Source organism: Saccopteryx bilineata, chromosome 7 (assembly GCF_036850765.1).
Source record: "Saccopteryx bilineata isolate mSacBil1 chromosome 7, mSacBil1_pri_phased_curated, whole genome shotgun sequence".
In the NCBI taxonomy this organism is placed as follows: Eukaryota; Metazoa; Chordata; class Mammalia; order Chiroptera; family Emballonuridae; genus Saccopteryx; species Saccopteryx bilineata.
This window is the reverse complement of record NC_089496.1, coordinates 364,738-385,497: the sequence shown is the minus strand read 5'-3', so window position 1 is coordinate 385,497 and position 20,760 is coordinate 364,738. Positions and strand designations below refer to the sequence as shown.

At 40.5% G+C, this 20,760-nt stretch overlaps 2 protein-coding genes across 2 annotated transcripts in view; both read right to left on the bottom strand.

Moving 5' to 3' along the window:
- LOC136310688 (ATP-dependent translocase ABCB1-like) overlaps positions 1-20,760 on the bottom strand; it is a 147,040-nt gene that overhangs the window by 26,175 nt on the left and 100,105 nt on the right. The window contains 2 exon segments of the mRNA XM_066239531.1: positions 12,505-12,588; positions 16,009-16,086. Of these exon segments, the coding sequence (XP_066095628.1) occupies positions 12,505-12,588; positions 16,009-16,086 (162 nt within the window).
- ABCB4 (ATP binding cassette subfamily B member 4) overlaps positions 1-20,760 on the bottom strand; it is a 237,629-nt gene that overhangs the window by 201,193 nt on the left and 15,676 nt on the right. The window lies entirely within an intron of this gene.

The window sequence follows — 20,760 nt, the reverse complement described above, 5'->3', positions numbered from 1 at the left end:
TGTTGAGATATACTTTCTTCTGATTTATATTTAGCAGAATTAAGCTACTCACTCAAAAATGTATTTCAGAAAACACTTCACTGATGGTGAAGTAAAACATGAAAAAACTTTACCCTAAATAAACAGGATCACTAATACACAAACTTGAGTTAGCCCTGCCTTAGGTGGCAAAGATTCGCAAGAGCACTGCTTGTCTCGGGTCTTTTTACACATAAACAACTACCCACACTCGTTCTCACTGTGGACTAGACAGAGACACACACATCTATGTGTACATATCATGTATATATATTTATAAACACACACACACAAATCCTCCGTCACAAAGAGGCCAGCCAGTGGCATAAAGTGATTACAACTATCCTCTCAGCCAACTTGTGATAACAGCTATACCGGGCGTTCCTAGTCCAGAACGAAACTCATCAATGTGCTTGCTTCCTCTTCCCCAGTCTTTCTTTTTTAGTCACTGTTTTAAGTTCTGGAGAACAGTTCTGGCTCACAGTGGCTTCACCAGGAGGTGAAGGAGTCCGTGCACCTTATGCAGGAGTCCGTGCGTGTGGAGCCATGGGCCTCCCAAACAACTCCGGAGAGGGAAGGAACTGACTGCCCATTGTACAAATAAAGGAAGCACTGTGGCCTGACGCAGCCATCACCCCAGAGGAATCTAAGAGAGGGAAGGAACTGACTGCCGATTGTACAGATGAAGGGAAGCACTGTGGCCTGATACAGCCATCACCCCAGAGGAGTTTCAGAGGAGGGAGGAACTGACTGCCGATTGTACAAATGAAGGGAAGCACTGTGGCCTGATACAGCCATCACCCCAGAGGAATCTAAGAGAGGGAAGGAACTGACTGCCGATTGTACAAATGAAGGGAAGCACTGTGGCCTGACGCAGCCATCACCCCAGAGGAATTTAAGAGGAGGGAGGAAGGAGCAGGGCAGAATGCCCAGGCTGCGTCTGCTCAGGGGTCGGTGCCAATGGGCTGAGCTGGTGTTTCCTCCAGGACTGTGTCCTCTACACCAGATGGGACAGGGGATGTGTATGTCTGTGAAAGTACATGAGCACATGTGACAAGGTCCCTGTTAAAGGTGGACTACACTACGGCACCTAAGTACAGCTAAGGAATATAGGATTTAGAAAACGTGAACATAACAATCTTTACAGTGATTGCTATCCCTCAGAACAGCTCCTCCAGAAAACAAAATAGATTTACCCCAAGCTCATTAATTGATTCTTGTGTCTACTCAAGTAAAAAATAAAATAAACATGACAACTTTACATCCTCCTCCTAACACTCCCTTTTCCTCTGCCCGTTTACCATAAAGTCCTTTAACAATTTGTCCACCTGTCTCCTTTCTCTGGAGCCCAGTCCCCTTAGACTGTCCCACCACACCTCTGAAACAGTTCTTGTGAGGACCATAAACACCCCCACGTGGCTACAGCACTCTGAAATGGTTAGGTCATCTTGCAAGCTTGTCAACAGCATTTGATATCCTAGCCTGCTCCCTCCTCAAAATACTTTCCACATTTTGTTTCCAGGACACTGCTCTTCTCCCTCACTGGCCCCTCCTCTCTCTCCTCTGCAGTTCATACTGACAGCCCTGAGCTCAGGGCCCAGGTCTTGCCATCTTCTCTAGCTACACATCTCCTTGGCTATCTGCAGTCTGATGGCTTTAAAAACCACCAATGCATGAAAAATCCACAAATGCATGTCTCTAAACCAGACTTCTCTGCTAAACTCAAGACCTGCAAACCAACCTACCTTTTGGACATCTCCACTTGGACATCAAATGTTGGCATTTCAAACTCACTATGTTCCAAACAGAATCCTTGAGGCACCCCCAAACCTGCTCTTCCAAGAGGCTTCCTAGTTTGATCAAGAAGCAACTCCATTTTTGCAATTATGCAGGTTAAAAATTTTGGAGTCATTCTTAAATCCCCTTCCTTTCATATCTCAACCAGCAGACAAATTCTGCTGACTATACCTTCTAAATATATCCAGAATCTGATTACTTCGTTATCACTTTCACTATGAATACCCTAGACCAGGCATGTTCAACATATGACCTGTGTAATGAGTTTATGCGGCCCGCAATTAAATTTTTAATATTCTCTGCACGACGCACTGTGGAAATGAAGTAACTGGTACTTTTAAATCATTATACATAAACTATGAAATCTAGCCATTGTACAACAATGAAAGTTAAAATCTCAGCTACTCAGAAGCAGAAGCATCTTTGATTATTGGAAATCGAGATATTTAAGAAGATAGTGATACACAGAAAAGAATTCTGCGTGTGACTAATCTAAGGTTAACTTCCAATAATTAGTCGAATGGATTCGTGATACTTCTTTATTTTTTTTAAAAATTTCATTATAAAGATTTACAACTTTTGTACTCATCTGTGCAATTTTTATAAGCAATTGAATAATGGAAAATGTGGAAATTTTAAAAAGCTTGCCAGGGAATATTTAGTAATCTTCAGCTCAACTTATATTTGTGAACAAACTTTTTCTTTAATGAATCTAAATAAAAGTACAAGATCAAGACTAAATGATTTACATTTGGAGGCTGTGTTAAGAATAGCTACTACAAGTATAGAGCCAAGATATTAAAAATATAATATGCGATGCAAAGCGCCTCAACACATCACATTATTTTTGTTAATTTGTTGTACTAAATTACTTACATTTATTCATAAGCAAATTACATAATAAAATTTTATTTACTTAAATTCTTTTTGTATTTAACATTTTTTTAATTTTAATATTTCGTCCGGCCTGTGAAAAAGTTTTCTTTCTAATCTGGCCCGAGGGCAAACTGTTGGTCATGCCTGGCCTAGACTAAAACACTATCATCCCTCCCCCAGATTACTGCAATAGACTCCCTGCCTCTACCCTTGCTCCTTTCAGTCTATTTAAACAGCAACATTTAAAAGTACCAGTAGACGAGCCTGACCAGGTGGTGGCACAGTAGATAGAGCATCGATCTGGACACAGAAGACCAAGGTTCAAAACTCCAAGGTCACTGGCTCGATGGTGGTCTCATCTGGTTTGGGCATGAGCTCACCAGCTTGAGCGCAGGGTGGGTGGCTTGAGCATGGGGCCATAGATATGACCCCATGGTTGCTGGCTTGAGACCAAAGATTGCTGGCTTGCAACCCAAGGTCGCTGGCTTGAGCAAGAGGTCACTGGCTCTGCTGGAGCCCCCCAGTCAAGGCACATATGGGAAAGCAATCAATGAACAACTAAGGTGACACAATGAAGAATTGATGCTTCTTATCTCTCTCCCTTCCTGTATGTCTGTCCCTATCTGTCTCTGTATCTTAAAAAAAAAATGTTTTAGGAGATGAGTGGATAAAAAAGCTGTGCCACTCAATCAGTGGTAAAAATTGGAAATATTTTGCAACAGCATGAATGGACTTGAAAATTATTATGCTAAATGAAGTAAGCCCATCAGAGAAAAACAAGTACTGTACAATATGATTTCATATATATATGTAATCTAATGAACAAAATAAACTAAAAAAATAGAAACAGACTCATAGATACCGGGAACAGACTGACAGCTGTCAGAGGGGATGGGGGTGCAGGGCCTCGGGGAAAATAATGAAGGGATAAAGTGAAGAAAAAACCCTGATAAACACAGACAACTGTGTGAGGACTGCAGGAGGGAAAGGTGAAAGGGTGGAGGTGGAGGAGGGTAGAGGGGGATAGATAGTGATGGAGAAACAGTTGAGTCATGAACACACAATGCAATATACAATGACGTATAGTAGAATTGTGTACCTGAACCCTATATAATTTATCTTATTTTTATTAATTTTAATGCAGTGACATTGATAAATCAGGGTACATATGACCCGAGAAAACATCTCCAGATTATTTTGACATCTGATAATGCTGCATACCCCTCACCCAAAGTCAAATTGTCTTCTGTCACCTATCTGGTTTTCTTTGAGCCCCATCCCTCCCCCCACCCCCTCCCTTTACTTCCTCGCCCCCTCCCCACCCCTCCACCCCACCCTCTGTTACCATCACATTCTTGTCCATGTCTCTTGAGTCTCATTTTTATGTCCCATCTATGTATGGATTCATATACTTCTTAGTTCTTTCTGATTTACTTATTTCACTCCGTATAATGTTATCAAGGTCCATCCATGTTATTGTAAATGATCCTATGTCATCATTTCTTATGGCTGAGTAGTATTCCATAGTATATATGTACTAAAGCTTTTTAATCCACTCGTCCTCTGACAGACACTTGGGCTGTTTCCAGATCATTGCTATTGTGAACAATGCTGCTATAAACATGGAGGTGCATTTCTCCTTCTGGAACTGTTCTATGGTGTCCTTGGGGTATATTCCTAACAGTGGTATAGCTGGGTCAAAAGGCAGTTTAATTTTTAATTTTTTGAGGAATCTCCATACCGTTTTCCACAGAGGCTGCATCAGTCTGCATTCCCACCAGCAATGCAGGAGGGTTCCCTTTCTCCACATCTTCGCCAGCACTTATTCTGGGTTGTTTTGTTGATGAGCGCCATTCTGACTGGTGTGAGATGATATCTCATTGTGGTTTTAATTTGCATTTCTCTAATGATTAGTGATGTTGAGCATTTTTTCATATACCTATTGGCCATCTGTATGTCCTCTTTGGAGAAGTGTCTATTCATTTCTTTTGCCCATTTTTGGATTGGACTGTTTGTCTTTTTTTTTAAAAAAAATAAATTTTTATTAATGGTAATGGGATGACATTAATAAATCAGGGTACATATATTCAAAGAAAACATGTCTAGGTTATTACAAATAGATGTGGACTGTTTGTCTTAATGGTGTTGAGATTTACAAGTTCTTTATAAATTTTGGTTATTAACCCCTTATCTGACGTATTGTCAAATATGTTCTTCTATTGTGTAGTTTGTCTTTTTATTCTGTTCTTATTGTCTTTGGCTGTGCAAAAGCTTTTTAGTTTGATATAGTCCCATTTGTTTATCCTGTTTTTTATTTTCCTTGCTTGTGGAGATAAATCAGCAAATATATCGCTGCGAGAGATGTCTGAGAGCTTACTGCCTGTTTTCTTTAAAGATGCTTATGGTTTCATGCCTTACATTTAAGTCTTTTATCCATTTTGAGTTTATTTTTGTGAATGGTTTAAGTTGGTGGTCTAGTTTCATTTTTCTGCAGGTAGCTGTCCAATTTTCCCAACACCATTTGTTGAAGAGGCTGTCTTTACTCCATTGTATACCCTTACCTCCTTTGTCAAATATCAGTTGTCCATAAAACTGTGGGTTTATTTCTGGGTTTTCCGTTCTGTTGCATTGATCTATGTGCCTGTTCTTATACCAGCACCACGCTGTTTTGAGTACAATGGTCTTGTAGTATAACTTGATATCAGGAAATGTGATACCTCCCCCTTTATTCTTCTTTTTTAAGATTGCTGAGGCTATTCGTGTTCTCTTTTGGTTCCATATAAATTTTTGGAATATATGATCTATATCTTTAAAGTATGTCATTGGTATTTTAATTGGTATTGCATTGAATTTATAAATTGCTTTGGGTAATATAGACATTTTTATGATGTTTATTCTTCCTAACCATGAGCATGGTATATGCTTCCACTTGTTTGTATCTTCCCTGATTTCTTTTATCAATGTTTTATAATTTTCCAAGTACAAGTCTTTAATCTCTTTGGTTAAATTTACTACTAGGTACCTTATTTTTTTGGTTGTAATAGTGAAGGAGATTGTTTCCTTAATTTCTCTTTCTGACTGTTCATTGTTGGTGTATAAAAATGCCTCTGATTTCTGAGTATTAATTTTATATCCTGCCACTTTGCTGAATTCATTTATCAGGTCCAGTAGTTTTTTTGACTGAGACTTTAGGGTTTTCTATATACAATATCATATCATCTGCAAATAATGATAGCTTTACTTCTTTTTTTCCAACTTGAATGGCCTTTTATTTCTTCTTCTCATCTGATTGCTATGGCTAGAACTTCCAGGACTATGTTGAATAAGAGTGGTGAAAGGGGGCACCCCTGCCTTGTTCCTGATCTTAAGGGGATTGCTTTTAATTTTTGCCCATTGAGTATGATGTCGGCTATGGGTTTGTCATAGATGGCTTTTATCATGTTGAGGTATGTTCCTTTTATTCCCACTTTGTTGAGAGTTTTGATCATGAATGGGTGCTGGATTTTATCAAATGCTTTTTCTGTGTCTATTGAAATTATCATGTGGTTTTTCTCCTTCCTTTTGTTTATGTGATGAATCACATTGATTGATTTGCAAATATTGTACCAGCCTTGCCTCCCCAGAATAAATCCCACTTGATCATGGTGTATGATTTTTTCCATATATTGCTGAATCCGGTTTGCTAATATTTTGTTGAGGATTTTAGCATCTATATTCATCAGGGATATTGGCCTATAATTTTCTTTCTTTGTGTTGTCTTTGCCTGGTTTTGGAATCAAAATTATACTCGCTTCATAAAAGGAGTTTGGAAGTCTTCCTTCCTCTTGAATTTTTTGAAATAGCTTGAGGAGGATAGGAGTTATTTCTTCTTTGAATATTTGGTAGAATTCACTTGTGAAGCCATCGGGCCCCGGACCTTTCTTTGTTGGGAGTTTCTTGATAACTGTTTCGATATCATTTGGTGTAATCAAATGTTAGGTTTAGGTTTTCTGTTTAGGTTTTCTGATTCTTCCAGATTGATTTTTGGAAGACTGTATGTTTCAGGGAATTTGTGCATTTCATCTAGGTTGTGTAGCTTTTTGGCATATAGTTCTTCATAGTATTTTCTTACAATATTTTGTATTTCTGTTGTGTCAGTTGTTATTTCTCCCCTCTCATTTCTAATTTTATTTATTTGAGTCCTCTCTCTCTTTTTCTTGGTGAGTCTAGTTAAAGGTTCATCAATCTGGCCCTGGCTGGTTGGCTCAGTGGTAAAGCGTCAGCCTGGCGTGCGGAAGTCCCGGGTTCGATTCCTGGCCAGGGCACACAGGAGAGGCACCCATCTGCCTCTCCACCCCTCTCCCTCTCCTTCCTCTCTGTCTCTCTCTTCCCCTACCAGAGCCAAGGCTCCATTGGAGCAAAAGATGGCCTAGGCGCTGGGGATGGCTCCTTGGCCTCTGCCCCAGATGCTAGAGTGGCTCTGGTCATGACAGAGTGACGCCCCGGATGGGCAGAGCATTGCCCCCTGGTGGGCATGCCGGGTGGATCCTGGTCGGGTCCATGTGGGAGTCTGTCTGACTGCTTCCCCGTTTCCAGCTTCAGGAAAAAAAAAAAGGGTTCATCAATCTTGTTTACCTTTTCAAAGAACCAGCTCCTAGTTTCATTGATCCTCTGTATTGTTTCTTTAGCCTCTATGTCATTTATTTCTGCTCTGATCTTTATTATTTCCTTCCTTCTACTACATTTGGGCTTTCCTTGCTGTTTGTTTTCTAGTTCTTTTAGATGTAGGGTTAAGTTGTTTATTTGAGCTTTTTCTAGCTTCTGAAAGTGTGCCTGTAGTGCTATGAACTTCCCTCTCAGTACTGCTTTTGCTGTGTCCCATAAATTTTGAGTTGTTGTATGCTCATTATCATTCGTTTCTAGGAAATTTTTTTATTTCTTCTTTGATCTCATTCTTAATCCACTCGTTATTTAAACAACCTGCTATTTAGTTTCCATGTGTTTGAGAATTTTTGAGATTTTCTGTTGTGGTTGATTTCTAGTTTCATGCCATTGTGATCAGAGAAAGTGCTTGATATGATTTCAATCTTTTTAAATTTGTTGAGACCACTTTTGTGTCCTATCATGTGGTCTATCCTAGAGAATGTACCATGAGCACTTGAAAAGAATGCATATTCTGCTGCTTTAGGGTGAAAGGTTCTGAAGATATCTATTAAATCAAGTTGATCTAGTGTGTTTTTTAAGTCTTCTGTTTCTTTGTTAATTTTCTTTCTTGAGGATCTATCTAGTGATGTTAGTGGGGTACTATATTTATTTATTTATTTATATTTCATTTTTCTGAAGCTGGAAACAGGGAGAGACAGTCAGACAAACTCCCGCATGCGCCCAACCGGGATCCACCCGGCAAGCCCACCATGGGGCGATGCTCTGCCCATCAGGGGGCGATGCTCTGCCCATCCTGGGCGTCGCCATGTTGTGACCAGAGCCACTCTAGTGCCTGGGGCAGAGGCCACAGAGCCATCCCCAGTGCCCGGGCCATCTTTGCTCCAATGGAGCCTTGGCTGCGGGAGGGGAAGAGAAGGACAGAGAGGAAAGCGCGGCGGAGGGGTGGAGAAGCAAATGGGCACTTCTCCTGTGTGCCCTGGCCAGGAATCGAACCCGGGTTAGTGGGGTATTAAAATGCCCCACTATTATTGTATTGTTGTTGATCTTGCTCTTTATATCCATCAAAGTCTGCTTTATATATTTAGGTGCGTAGATATTTACAACGGTTATATCTTCCTGTTGGATTGTTCCCTTTATCATTATGTAATGGCCTTCTTTATCTCTTACTATATTCTTTGTTTTAAAGTCCATTTTGTCTGATATAAGTATCGCTACCTCAGCTTTTTTTTTCATTTCCATTTGCATGAAATATTTTTTTCCATCCTTTTACCTTCAGCCTATGTGCATCTTCTGTTTTAAGGTGTGTCTCTTGTAGACAGCATATGTACGGGTCCTGTTTTCTTATCCATGCAGCTACCCTATGTCTTTTGATTGAATCATTTAATCCATTTATATTTAAGGTTATTATTGATATGTAGTTGTTTATTGCCATTTTCTTCTTTAAAGGTGTATTCCTTTTTTGCTATATTCTTTTCCCACTTTGATCTGTTTATACCATGCCCCCTAACATTTCCTGCACCATTGGTTTGGTTGTAATGAGTTCCTTGAGTTTTTTTTGTCTGGGAAACTTTTTATTTCCCCTTCAATTTTAAATGACAGCCTTGCTGGATAAAGTAGTCTTGGTTGTAGGTTCTTGTTCTGCATTACTTTGAATATTTTTTGCCATTCCCTTCTGGCCTCAAGTGTTTCTGTTGAGAAGTCTGATGTCATCCTTATGGGGGCTCCTTTGTAGGTGATAGCCTTTATTTCTCTCACAGCTTTTAATATTTTCTCTTTATCACTTAGCTTTGGTATTTTAATTATGATGTGTCTTGTGTAGGTTTCTTTGGGTTTCTCTTTAATGGAGGTCTCTGTGCTTCTTGAACTTGTGACAGTTTCTCTTGCATTAATTTAGGGAAGTTTTCAGCTATGATATGACTGAACAAAGTCTCTTTCCCTTGTTCTTTCTCTTCTTCTTCAGGAACCCCTATAATGCGGATGTTATTTCTCTTCATGTTGTCACAGAGCTCTCTAAGAGTTTCCTCAGACTTTTTGAGTCTCTTTTCTTTTTTCTTCTCTGCTTTCATGCCTTCATTCCAGTTTTCCTCCAACTCACTGATTTGATCCTCAGCTATATCCTTTCTGTTTTTAATTCCTTCCATTGTAGTCTTCATTTCTGATATTGTATTTGTCATCTCCAACTGATTCTTTTTTAATATTTCAATATCCTTTTTTATACTTGCTATTTCTTTATTTAGGTGTTCATAATGACCATCCATTGTTGTTCTAAGATCCCTAAGCATTCTTACAATCATTATTTTGAACTCCACATCCGGATGTTTGGTTATTTCCATATCACTCAGTTCATTTCCTGGATGTTTCTCTTGTGGTTTCATTTGGATTGCACTTTTCTGTCTTCTCATTTTATCTATTTGGGTGTTTTGTTTGTAGAGCTGGTTGAGTCTAGGCTTGGTGTTGTCTGCCTCCAGTTTTCAATTGTGTTATTTCTAGGTCTTGGGTTGGCATCAGCTATTATTTGTAATCCACTTTCGGATTTGGGCTGCTTTGAAGTCTTGGTTTGTTTGTTTTCTTAACAGGTGATTGTCTTGTTTGCTGATCTCAGCAGGGGGCTTACTTGAAACTGTAACCAGGAATACAGTGGGTGTGACCTGAGGCTCTGAAGTCCTCTTCTGCCAGTTAATCTCTCTGGGGGCGGGTTGCTTTCTCAGCTTCAGTAGGGGGAGGTGTATCTCAGATCTCCATGGAGACCTGAGTTACTGCCCCTCCTCCCCACTTCTTGTTTTCAGTTGTGTCTTGTTGCGCTGATTGGAGCTGGAGAAATGTCTGTATCTCTGTGACCTGGAAGTACTTTTATATTTTGCTCTGTGGAAGGATCAGCCCCTCCCCCAGTTATGGCTGCCTCCAGCACTGAATGAGTCAGCTTTTTAGATTGTCACCTGTATTCCTCTCCCCCTCACCATCTGTCTCTCTCTCTCTCTCTCTCTCTCCTTTCTTTTTGGAAGACAAGTGGGCCCTTTCAACACACCTTGTTCCCTGGTCACCAGGCAAGTGGCTGTGAGCAGTATTTACTGCTCTTTTCCTTGAAGTGAGAGCCCAGCCTTACCCCCCCCCCCCATTTTTGTAAGCAGGGGAGATTCAGGCGCTCCATACCAGGTTTGTTGTGGCTTCTTCTTTGCTCCTTGGTTTTTGAGAGCTGTTCTTGTAGTCCAGATTTGGTTTTTCATGCTGATTGTTCATAAATTAGTTTATAATCCACTTCTGTGGTGTGAGCTGGGAGTCTGTGCGTCTGCCTACTCCACTGCCATCTTCAGGTCTCTCCTGAACCCTATATAATTTTATTAACCAGTGTCGCCTCAATAAATTCAATAATTTTTTTTTAAAGTTTCAGATTATGTCACTCTGGTATTCAAAACCTTACAATGGTTTTTTATACAATTCCACATAATGCTGACTTCAACTATTATGACTTCCTTTCACTCACTATTCCAGCCACATGATCCTCCTTCTGTTTTGGGAACAGTGGTAGAAATGCCCCTGCCCCAGGGCCTTAGCACTTACTCATTTTTCTCTGTAGAACATTCCTCTCTATGTACCCACAGGGCTGGCACCTTTCCTTCCTTCAGACCTCTTGAATCTATCAACATATCATTGAAGCCTTCCTCCCTGACAAGTAGCAAGCACCTACCCCCATATCCTCTTGCCATTATTTCCCACAGCACTTACTGATGACCTGACATGCCATGCAGACTCTATAAGGTGAGTGTTACTGTCTACTTTAGAAGTCCAAAGTTATTTCAAATAGTGTACATTAATTATGTTCGGCTAGGTTCCATACAATTGGATCTAAACCTCAATTTCTGTTGTTTTGTTAGCTTTAAGGAAAGAAATTTGTATTGAAACAACTCCTAAGATTTATAATGCAATTTTACAACTCTCTGTATGCTAACCTATTCTTACAGAAGCCCAATATCTTCATAACCTAATTTATTCTTGCAGAAGCCCCATATATTAGATAGAAGAAATGTTGTTATAATACTATGATGCAAAAGAGTAAAGTTAAAGATTGAAAAGGTTCAAGGGAGAGGAAGACAGCAGACAGCCCTGGCTGGTTGGCTCAGTGGTAGATTGTCAGCCTGGTGTATGTATGTTCTAGGTTTGATTCCTGGTCAGGGCACACCGGAGAAGCATCATCTGCTTCTCCACCTGTCCCCTTCCCCTTCTCTCTCTGTTCCCCTCCCACAGCCATGGCTCAATTGGATTGGTTAAAAGTGCATTGGGCCCAGGCGCTGAAGATGGCTCCATATAGTCTCCACATCAGGCGCTAAAAACAGCTATTGTGAGCATGGCCCCAGATGGGCAGAGCATGGGATTCAGATGGTGGTTGCCAGGTGGATCCCAGACAGGGTATATGTGGGAGTCTGTCTATCTCCCCTCCTCTCACTTGATAAAAGAATAATAATAATAAAAAGGCAACAGAGATTACATGCTTGTTTTCAAATTTGATATCACCTTGTGGATTTTTGCTATAAACACTTATAGTTTTAGAAGAAGAAACTGACACCTCATTCAGAAATCAAAACATCCTGGTTCAATAGTTTCTAGTTATGTCAATTAAAGAGATTCATACAGCACCAAAATTTAAGCTTTATAGACTGATAATGCTGTTTCTTTTACCCTTGCTTTCATTTTTTAATGTGTTTCTCATTCATTTCTTTCAACCTTTTTGAAGGTTTTCTTTCCTCCCTTCTGAAGTGTAGTGCCCTAAATTTTCTTACAGCAACTACACATATTCCTTTCTTTTTTTTTTTTTTTTTTGGAGGCAATTAAAATTTTGTTGATTAACTGAACATTAAAACAAGACTGATCATACATGATATGCTGATAAATACTTCCTTTGCTAAATAAGCATCTTTCCACCTATATATTGTTAATAGCATAAACAAGGTAGCAAATAAGGAAAGAAAGCTTGTAAGTTATATATACACTAAACAGAATGTATTGTTTAAATAGTTAACATCTTTGCTATAAGGTACAAGATGAACTGTGTAGGTTAAATGTTTATTTAACATTTACTTAAAATAATGGAAACTAACCCCTGTAACAAGAAATTACTTTTATGCTGAGATTCAAAATGGCAAATTAAGGTAAACACGGAAAGGAGGCACATACCCCTTTAACCTGGCCTGTGTCATTGGCAAGCCTGGTTGTCAATGCTCCAGTGGTGTTTTTTGGGTCATTAAACCAGCTCACATCCTGTGGCACAGAAAGTGATTTTATTATCTTGAAGCCCTATTTATAAGACTCTTAGCTCCAGAGACAACGACAAGGTCACTTTTGTTTATTATTTATATCCCCTGAATGAAGCACTCAGGATTTGACACTCAGAGAGAAGAAAAGGGACTTAACAAACATATAAATTTTTCAAAAAAAATTTTTTTGTATTTTTCTGAAGCTGGAAACGGGGAGAGACAGTCAGACAGACTCCCGCATGCGCCCGACCGGGATCCACCCGGCACACCCACCAGGGGCGATGCTCTGCCCCTCCGGGGCGTCGCTCTGCGGCGACCAGAGCCACTCTAGCGCCTGGGGCAGAGGCCAAGGAGCCATCCCCAGTGCCCGGGCCATCTTTGCTCCAATGGAGCCTTGGCTGCGGGAGGGGAAGAGAGAGACAGAGAGGAAGGAGGGGAGGCGCTTCTCCTGTGTGCCCTGGCCGGGAATCGATCCCGGGTCCCCCGCATGCCAGGCCGACACTCTATCGCTGAGCCAACCGGCCAGGGCCTCAAAATTTTTTGAATGCCTACTTTTTTCCAAACATGATTTCTAAGTGTTTAGTCTGTACAACAGTGGACAAAAAAAAAAGGACAAAGTTGCTGCTTTCATGAAGCCTGAATTCTAGAGATAAAAGCCACAGATATGTAAATATATACCAGGCCAGTGGTAATAATGCTATTAAGAAAATACAGCCAGGTAAGAAGGAAAAAAAGTGAGGAAAGGTGTTACTTTATAGACTAGGAAGGTGACAGAGAAGGCTTCTTCAAGGAGATATTTGAGAAGACGTCTGAAAGATGAGATGAATGAGAATATCTGAAAGAAGGAAGAAATAGCATGTGCAAAGGGTCTGTGGCAAAGGCCTACTCTATCTGTTCATTCATTAGCAAGAATGTCTTAAGGGCTGTCACTAGCATGAAAAGCATCTTGGTGTGAATTCATAAAAGCTGCTTCTTCCGCTAGACAGATTTCCTTTCTCATTTATCTCTCCCTTTCTTCCTTTCTCATACCTTTATACAGAGGTCAGGGTATACATTGACTATGTATCAAACAACAGGTGAAGCTTTGGGCAATGAGGTCTGAGAGGTAATGGGGGCCATATCACATGTGACATTACAGACAACTGTAAAAGATTCCAAATTTTTACCCTGAGAGATAGTGCTAGCTTTCAGCAGGTTTTGGGCAGAGGGCTACATTCTAACTTACATTTTTGAAGAATGACTCTGGCTCTTGGGAGGTGAACTTTCTGGACTGAGACAAGGATGGAATCAGTGAGACCAGTTAGGAGGCTATCATGGCATTGAACAGAAAGAAAGGGGTCAAGGCTGCCTCTAAGGTTTTTAGCCCAAACTGTTGGAATGAAGCTGTCACTTAATAGGAAGACTAAGTAAGGAATGAACCCTATGGTGGAGGGGGAGTCTAAAGTTCAATTTTGAAAATGTTAAATATGAAATGTTTATTAGATGTTCAAATAGAGAAGCTGATTAGCAAGTTTAGATAACTGTAGTTCAGGACAAAATAAATAAATTGGGTTCTAAAAACCAACAAAAGAAATCTAGATTAAAATTTCGCACTCAAATTAGGATTTTCTTTGTAAAACCACTTATGTTTTTAAACACACAAATATCAAATAGTAAAAGAATTTTATGTTTGAGGTATGTCTTCTACAAAAATAGTTATGGTCCTAAGACGTTATCTTAACTGGTGATTTGCAATAAAGCAGTATCTATCATTTTCCCAAAAATTTTAAGGAAAAAACCCAGAATTATAATTTGCTTTTAAAAATTGTTAAGCCCCTAAGTACCTCCCCCACTGAAATATAACTTCCTTGAAGACAGGTTCCATTCAGATTTGAATACCTTATAATATAAATACTTAGTATTGTGCCTTGTAAGCAGAAGGCATTTAAATGTATGATGACTGAATTTAATAATTTATGGAGACGGCATTATACAAACCAGCTCAGCTTTCAAAGTATAATGAACACAGGAGTTGGCCTGGGGCTGGTGGGGTAATGCGGCATTTGCCCCTAGACCAAGGTCACCCCTGAGCCTCAGAGGAATCTCAGCTATCAAAATTTGACTGAGACTCTTAGGACAGGGCCCTCCATCACATAGTGCCCTGTCACTCATTAGATTCAGTCCTAGCTCTGCTGGTTACTAGCTAGCAATTCTGATAATCACGTCTTCCACCTGACCAGGCAGTGGTGCAGTGGATAGAGTGTCTGGGATGCAGAGGACCCAGGTTCAAAACCCGGAGGTTACTGGCTTGAGTGCAGGGCCGCTGGCTTGAACATGGGAACATAGACATGAACCCATGGTCGCTGGATTGAGCCCAATGGTTGCTGGCTTGAAGACCAAGGTCACTCACTCTGCTGTAGCCCCTCCATCCTCGGTCAAGGCACATATGAGAAAGCAATCAATGAACAATTAAGGTGCTGCAACGAAGAATTGATGCTTCTCATCTCTCTCCCTTCCTGTCTGTCTGTCCTTATTTGACCCTCTCTCTGAGTCTATCTTTGTCAAAAACAAGAAAACAACAAACCATGTCTTTTTTTTTTAAGTGGCACTGAGTGGTAAGTGGTAGGAGTGGGAAAGGACTGAGGATCCAAAGACAACAGGGAAAATGTGTCATCCAGAAATCCTACCACAGCAAAATGCTGTTTCTCAGCCAGGGTTCAAGCCCCTGGCCTGCCTGGGGCAGACTTTGGAGCAACATTGTATTCACTGGCAAGTGAATGGCAGAAAATAATTTTCATGATTGTTAAAGAAAGTTTCTTGTTTGAACTGGGCTGCTTTGGGCTACATTCCCTGAATTGCCCTGCTCCTTGGCAAGGAAAGCAGCACATCTGTCTTTTAGGGTTCTGAAGGCGGAAATGCAAGAGGCGTTCAATTAGGTCATTATCAGCTAGGAGCATTGCAGCTTGAGTCAGTCTGTCTGTCCAGCCCCAGCAAAGGATCTGGGCAGTGAAGAAACGGGCATGGGACAAATTTGAATTTTGATTTGTGGAAAGAAAGGGCAAAGAGTATATCTCTTTTTGGGAAGAAACACAAGTATCTTGGAGGTCCCAGGAGAAAGAAGGAAAGAAAGAGAGGAAAGGGATAAGGGATACACACTGAGGATCATTTCTGCCTACTCTGCCTCCTGCTGCTGAGACAAAGGATGGCAGTGAATCTGTCTGGAGACTGTGAATCTGTCCGGAGACTGTGCAGTCCCCAGCGCCAACCCACAGTGGACAAGTGCAGGGCCACTGAGCCTGGCCCTGGGTGGCACTCTGCCTCTCTGTGAGATGAGACCCAGGAATGAGCAAGCAGGAGCTGCTGAGTAACCTGACCACAACCACTGTCTGAAGCCATGGGCCCAGGACTTGTGCATGTCCCGGGGCACAAACCTCCCTAGAAATACCTGTCTCAGAATGGATCTGAAAACTATGTATCGAAGCCGCTTGGTGAGGATCTCTCTGGCTTTGCCAAATGTGTAACCCTGTGAAGAATGAGAACACAACATAAGGAGGGGGACTTAAGAGACCAACACGCTGATGACACAAAAGGATGGGGACTTGCAGTCACTGCCACAGATGACACAAGACAGTTAGAAAGCCGGATTTCAAGGGTTGGCTAAGTGTCAGTGTCTTTAGACTATGGTGGCAAAGCCAGAGAGCCCCATTCAGAAGTTAACATTGTCACTCCGGAGCTAGCTGGCAGGACAATGCCGCTTATTTCTCCAAGGAACCAGGGTGTGTCACTTAGGAAGTTGGAGTTGTTGCCAAGGAACTGGACACTCTAAACAGGGTGGCTACATATTATATTATCCCAGAGATTCTGATATGTCATGTTATCATTTTCATTTGTCTGTATATATCTTTTGATCTTTTATTTCTTCTTTGACCCAGTCATTGATTAGAAGTATGTTGTTTAATTTCCACATTTTTGTGGGTGTGTTTACTTCTTTTTGCAGTTGAATTCTAGTTTCAAAGCCTTATGGTCAGAGAATATGCTTGGTATAATTTCAGTATTTCAGATTTGTTGATGTTAGTTTTGTGGCCCAGCATATGGTCTATTCTTGAGTATATTTCATGTACACTGGAGAAAAATGTATACTCTGATGTGGAATGAAATGTCCTGTAGATGTCTATTATGCCCATTTGTTCTAGTGTTTCATTTTAGGCCAATATTTCTTTATTGATTTTGTTTGCATGTATGATTTAAAGTCATCAGTGGTGTGTTGAGGTCTCCAAGTATGATTACATTTTTTTCAGTTTGTACTTTTAGATTAGTTAGATGTTTTATATATTTTGGTGCTCCTTAGTTTGCTGCATATATATTGAGAAATGTTATGTCTTCTTAATACAATGTCCCCTTTATCATTATGAAATGTCCATCTTTGTCTTTGGCTACCTTTGTTGTCTTGTAGTCAGCATTGTCAGAAACAAGTATGGTTAAACCCGCTTTTCTTTGGATATTATTTGCTTAGAGAATTGTTTTCCAACCTTTTCCTTTGAATCTATTTTTTTTTGTATTTTTCTGAAGTTAGAAGCAGTGAGGCAGTCAGCCTCACTGCATGTGCCTGACTGGGATCCACCCGGCATGCCCACCAGGGGGTGATGCTTTGTCCATTTGGGGAGCTGCTCTGCTGAGGCCAGAGCCATTCTAGCGCCTGAGGCGGAAACCATGGAGCCATCCTCAGTGTCTGGGCCAACTTTGCTCCAATGGAGCCTTGGCTGCAGGAGTAATAGAGACAGACAGAGAAGGAGAGGGGGAAGGGTGGAGAAGCAGATGGGTGCTTCTCCTGTGTGCCCTGACTGGGGATTGAACCCAGGACTTCCACACGTCTGGCGGATGCTCTACCGCTGAACCCACGGGCCAGGGCCAGCTATCTCATTTTTTAAAATTCGTGAGTCTCTCTCTCTTTTCTCTGTAGTATCTCTAGTTGCCTGTCTTCAATGCCACTGATTCTCTCTTGTATCTGGCCAGTTCTATTGGCTAAGTTTGTTACCTCATTTTTCAGTTCGTGTATTGAGTTTTTCATTTCTGTTTGGTTCTTTTTTATAGTTTCAATTTCCTTGGTGATGTACTCTTCTTGTTCATTTAAGTTGTTTTTTGAGCTCACTAAATTGCCTTTCAGTGTTTTATTTTATCTTATTATTTTTAAAACTTCAATTTTGAATTCTCTGTCATTAAGGTCCAAAGTCTCCAAGTAACTGATATTTTTTTCCTGGAGATTTTTCATCGTCTATCTGAGCTACGTCTCTGTCTTGTGTATCCATACTTGATTTCTTTTTTCTTGATGCCATTGGTGAGTGGTACTGTTAATAACCCCAACAAGAGAAAATTGTTCCTTTTAATGGTAGGAGGCACTGAACTACAAGATTTGCCTCTTTGATATTCTTGGGCGGAGTTCTGCTGAAGTGTTGCTGTTGTAATAATGCAGGTAGAGCCATCGTGTTGGCAGGAGAGGCTTGTTGTTAGGTTTTTGAAATTTTATGGCTCTAGCATTGGCTGACCAAGGGTTCTCAGAGGCCCTCCCCCACATTTCAACAGAGCAGAGGATCAAGCGCCTGGGCACACCTACCTCTCACAGAAGAGAGAAGGCTGGAGACCTAGTTGAGGGGGGTCCGCCACCACCACTGTTCGCACAGCAAGGGGAGTAATGCAGGACCAGGAAGCTGGGGTGACACAGTCCAGTCCCTCCTCCAATACCACTCTAAGCACTCAAAGCGCAGCCCTGGGCAGAGCCGGGGTCGGAGCTTCAGGAGCAGTTGCAACAGAGATCGCAGATCAGGGGCATCCTGCACACACATGTTAAACTCCCCCTGGCAAGCCAGTGTCCAAGCTTTGGAGCAGGTGGAGCACAGATCCCAGGTCAAGCGTGTCTGGTGTCATAAGGTTAAACTCTGTCAGCAGATCAAGCATGCCCCATTGCCCCAAGGGCCAATCTCCACAAGCTATTCCACACAGTTCTGGGGAGCACACCATGGGCTTTGTGTGCACCCAGTGCCAGCAATCCTGGGTGTGGCAGATGCCAGGAAACTGCTCTGCTGCCCATTCTTGGTCACTGCCCATATCTCAGCTCCTTCCCCCCAGACTCTCCTCTTCTCCTAGCTCCGACTCCGAGACAAAGCCTGTGCCCACAGTGCCTCCGTCCCTCAGGTCCGTGAGGAAAGAGAAAGACAATCCTCTGGCATTTTTTTTTCTTCTGTAAGCAGATTCTATCTTTGGACCACCCTCTTTAGGAATCATACCTTTGTCTATCTGCTGTATGTATATTTCAGGTTCATCTGGGTTTTTTCTCTTTGTATAGTTGCAGAATTTGTTAAAATTTCAAAGGGAGAGATCGAGAGTATCTCTCATGCCACCATTTCTCTGATGTCACTGTAGGGGATTTTTAATACCCTACTAACATCAATGGATAGATCCTCCAGACAGAAAATTAACAAAGAAACAGCAGCCTTAAATGACACATTAGATCAACAACATTTTAATTAATATCTTCAGAACATTTTACCCCAAAGCAGAATATACATTCTTTTCAAGTGCTCGTGGTACATTCTCTAGGATAGACCACTTGTTACAACACAAAATAAGTCTCAATAAATTTAAGAAGATTGAAATCATATCAAGTGTCTTCTCTGATCACAATGGCATGAAACTAGAAATCAACTACAATAGAAAAACTGAAAAACATTCAAACACTTGCAGGCTAAATAGCATGTTATTAAATAACTAATGGGTTAATTATGAGATCAAGGAAGAAATAAAAAATTTCTTTGAAACATATGAAAATGAACATATAACAACCCAAAATTTATGGGACATAGCAAAAGCAGTCCTGAGAGGGAAGTTCATAGCATTACAGGCATACCTTAAGAAGAAAAAGCTCAAATAAACAAGTTAACCCTGCATCAAAAAAACTAGAAAGAGAACAACAAAGCCCAGAGGAAGTAGAAGGAATAAAATAATAAAGATCAGAGCAGAAATAAATGACATAAAGGCTAAAAAAACAATACAGATGATCAATGAAACCAGGACCTGGTTCTTTGAAAAGGTAAACAAGATTAATGAACCTTTAACCAGACTCACCAAGAAAAAAAGAGAGGACTCAAATAAATAAAATTAGTAATGAAAGTGGAGAAGTAACAACTTACACCACAGAAATGCAAAAGATTATAAGAAAATACTATGAAGATCTGTATATCAAAAAAGTGGACAACCTATGCGAAATGGGTAAATTCCTAGAAACAATCTTCCAAAACTCAATATGGAAGAATCAGAAAACTGAAACAGATTACAACAAGTGAAATTGAAACAGTTATCAAAAAATTCCCAGCAAACAAAAGTCATTGACCAGATGGCTTCACAGGCAACGTACCTAAAATTCCAATAAAAACTAACACCTATACTTCTCAAGCTATTTCAAAAAATTCAAGAGGAGGGACTTACAAGCCCTTTATAAGGCAAGCATTAACCTCATTCCAAAACCAGGTAAAGACACTACAAAGAAAGAAAACTATATGCCAATATCCCTGATGAACACAGATGCTAAAAATCTCAACAAAATATTAGCAAACCAGATCCAGCAATAAATACATCATGATCAAGTGGGATTTATTTTGGGGTGGCAAGGCTGGTACAATATTTGCAAATCAATCAATGTGACTCATCATATAAATAAATAAACAAAAAGGATAAAAATTACATGATTATATCAATAGATGCAGAAAAAGCATTTCATAAAATCCAGCATCCATTTATGATCAAAACTCTCAGCAAAGTGAGAATACAGGGAACATACCTCAACATGATAAAGGCCATCTATGACAAACCCACATTCAACATCATACTCAATAGGCAAAAATTAAAAGCAATCCCTTTAAGATCAGGAACAAGTTAGGGGTGCCCCTTTTCACTCCCCTTATTCAGTCTAGTTCTGAAAGTCCTAGTCATAGCAATCAGACAAGAAGAAGAAATAAAAGGCATCCAAATTGGAAAAGAAGTAAAACTATCATTTTTTGCTGATGACATGATACTGTACATAGAAAACCCTAAAGTCTCAGTCAAAAAACTACTAGACCCAATAAATAAATTCAGCAAGGTAGCAGGATATAAAAATATTCAGAAATCAGTGGCATTTTTATACATCAACAATAGACGGTCTGAG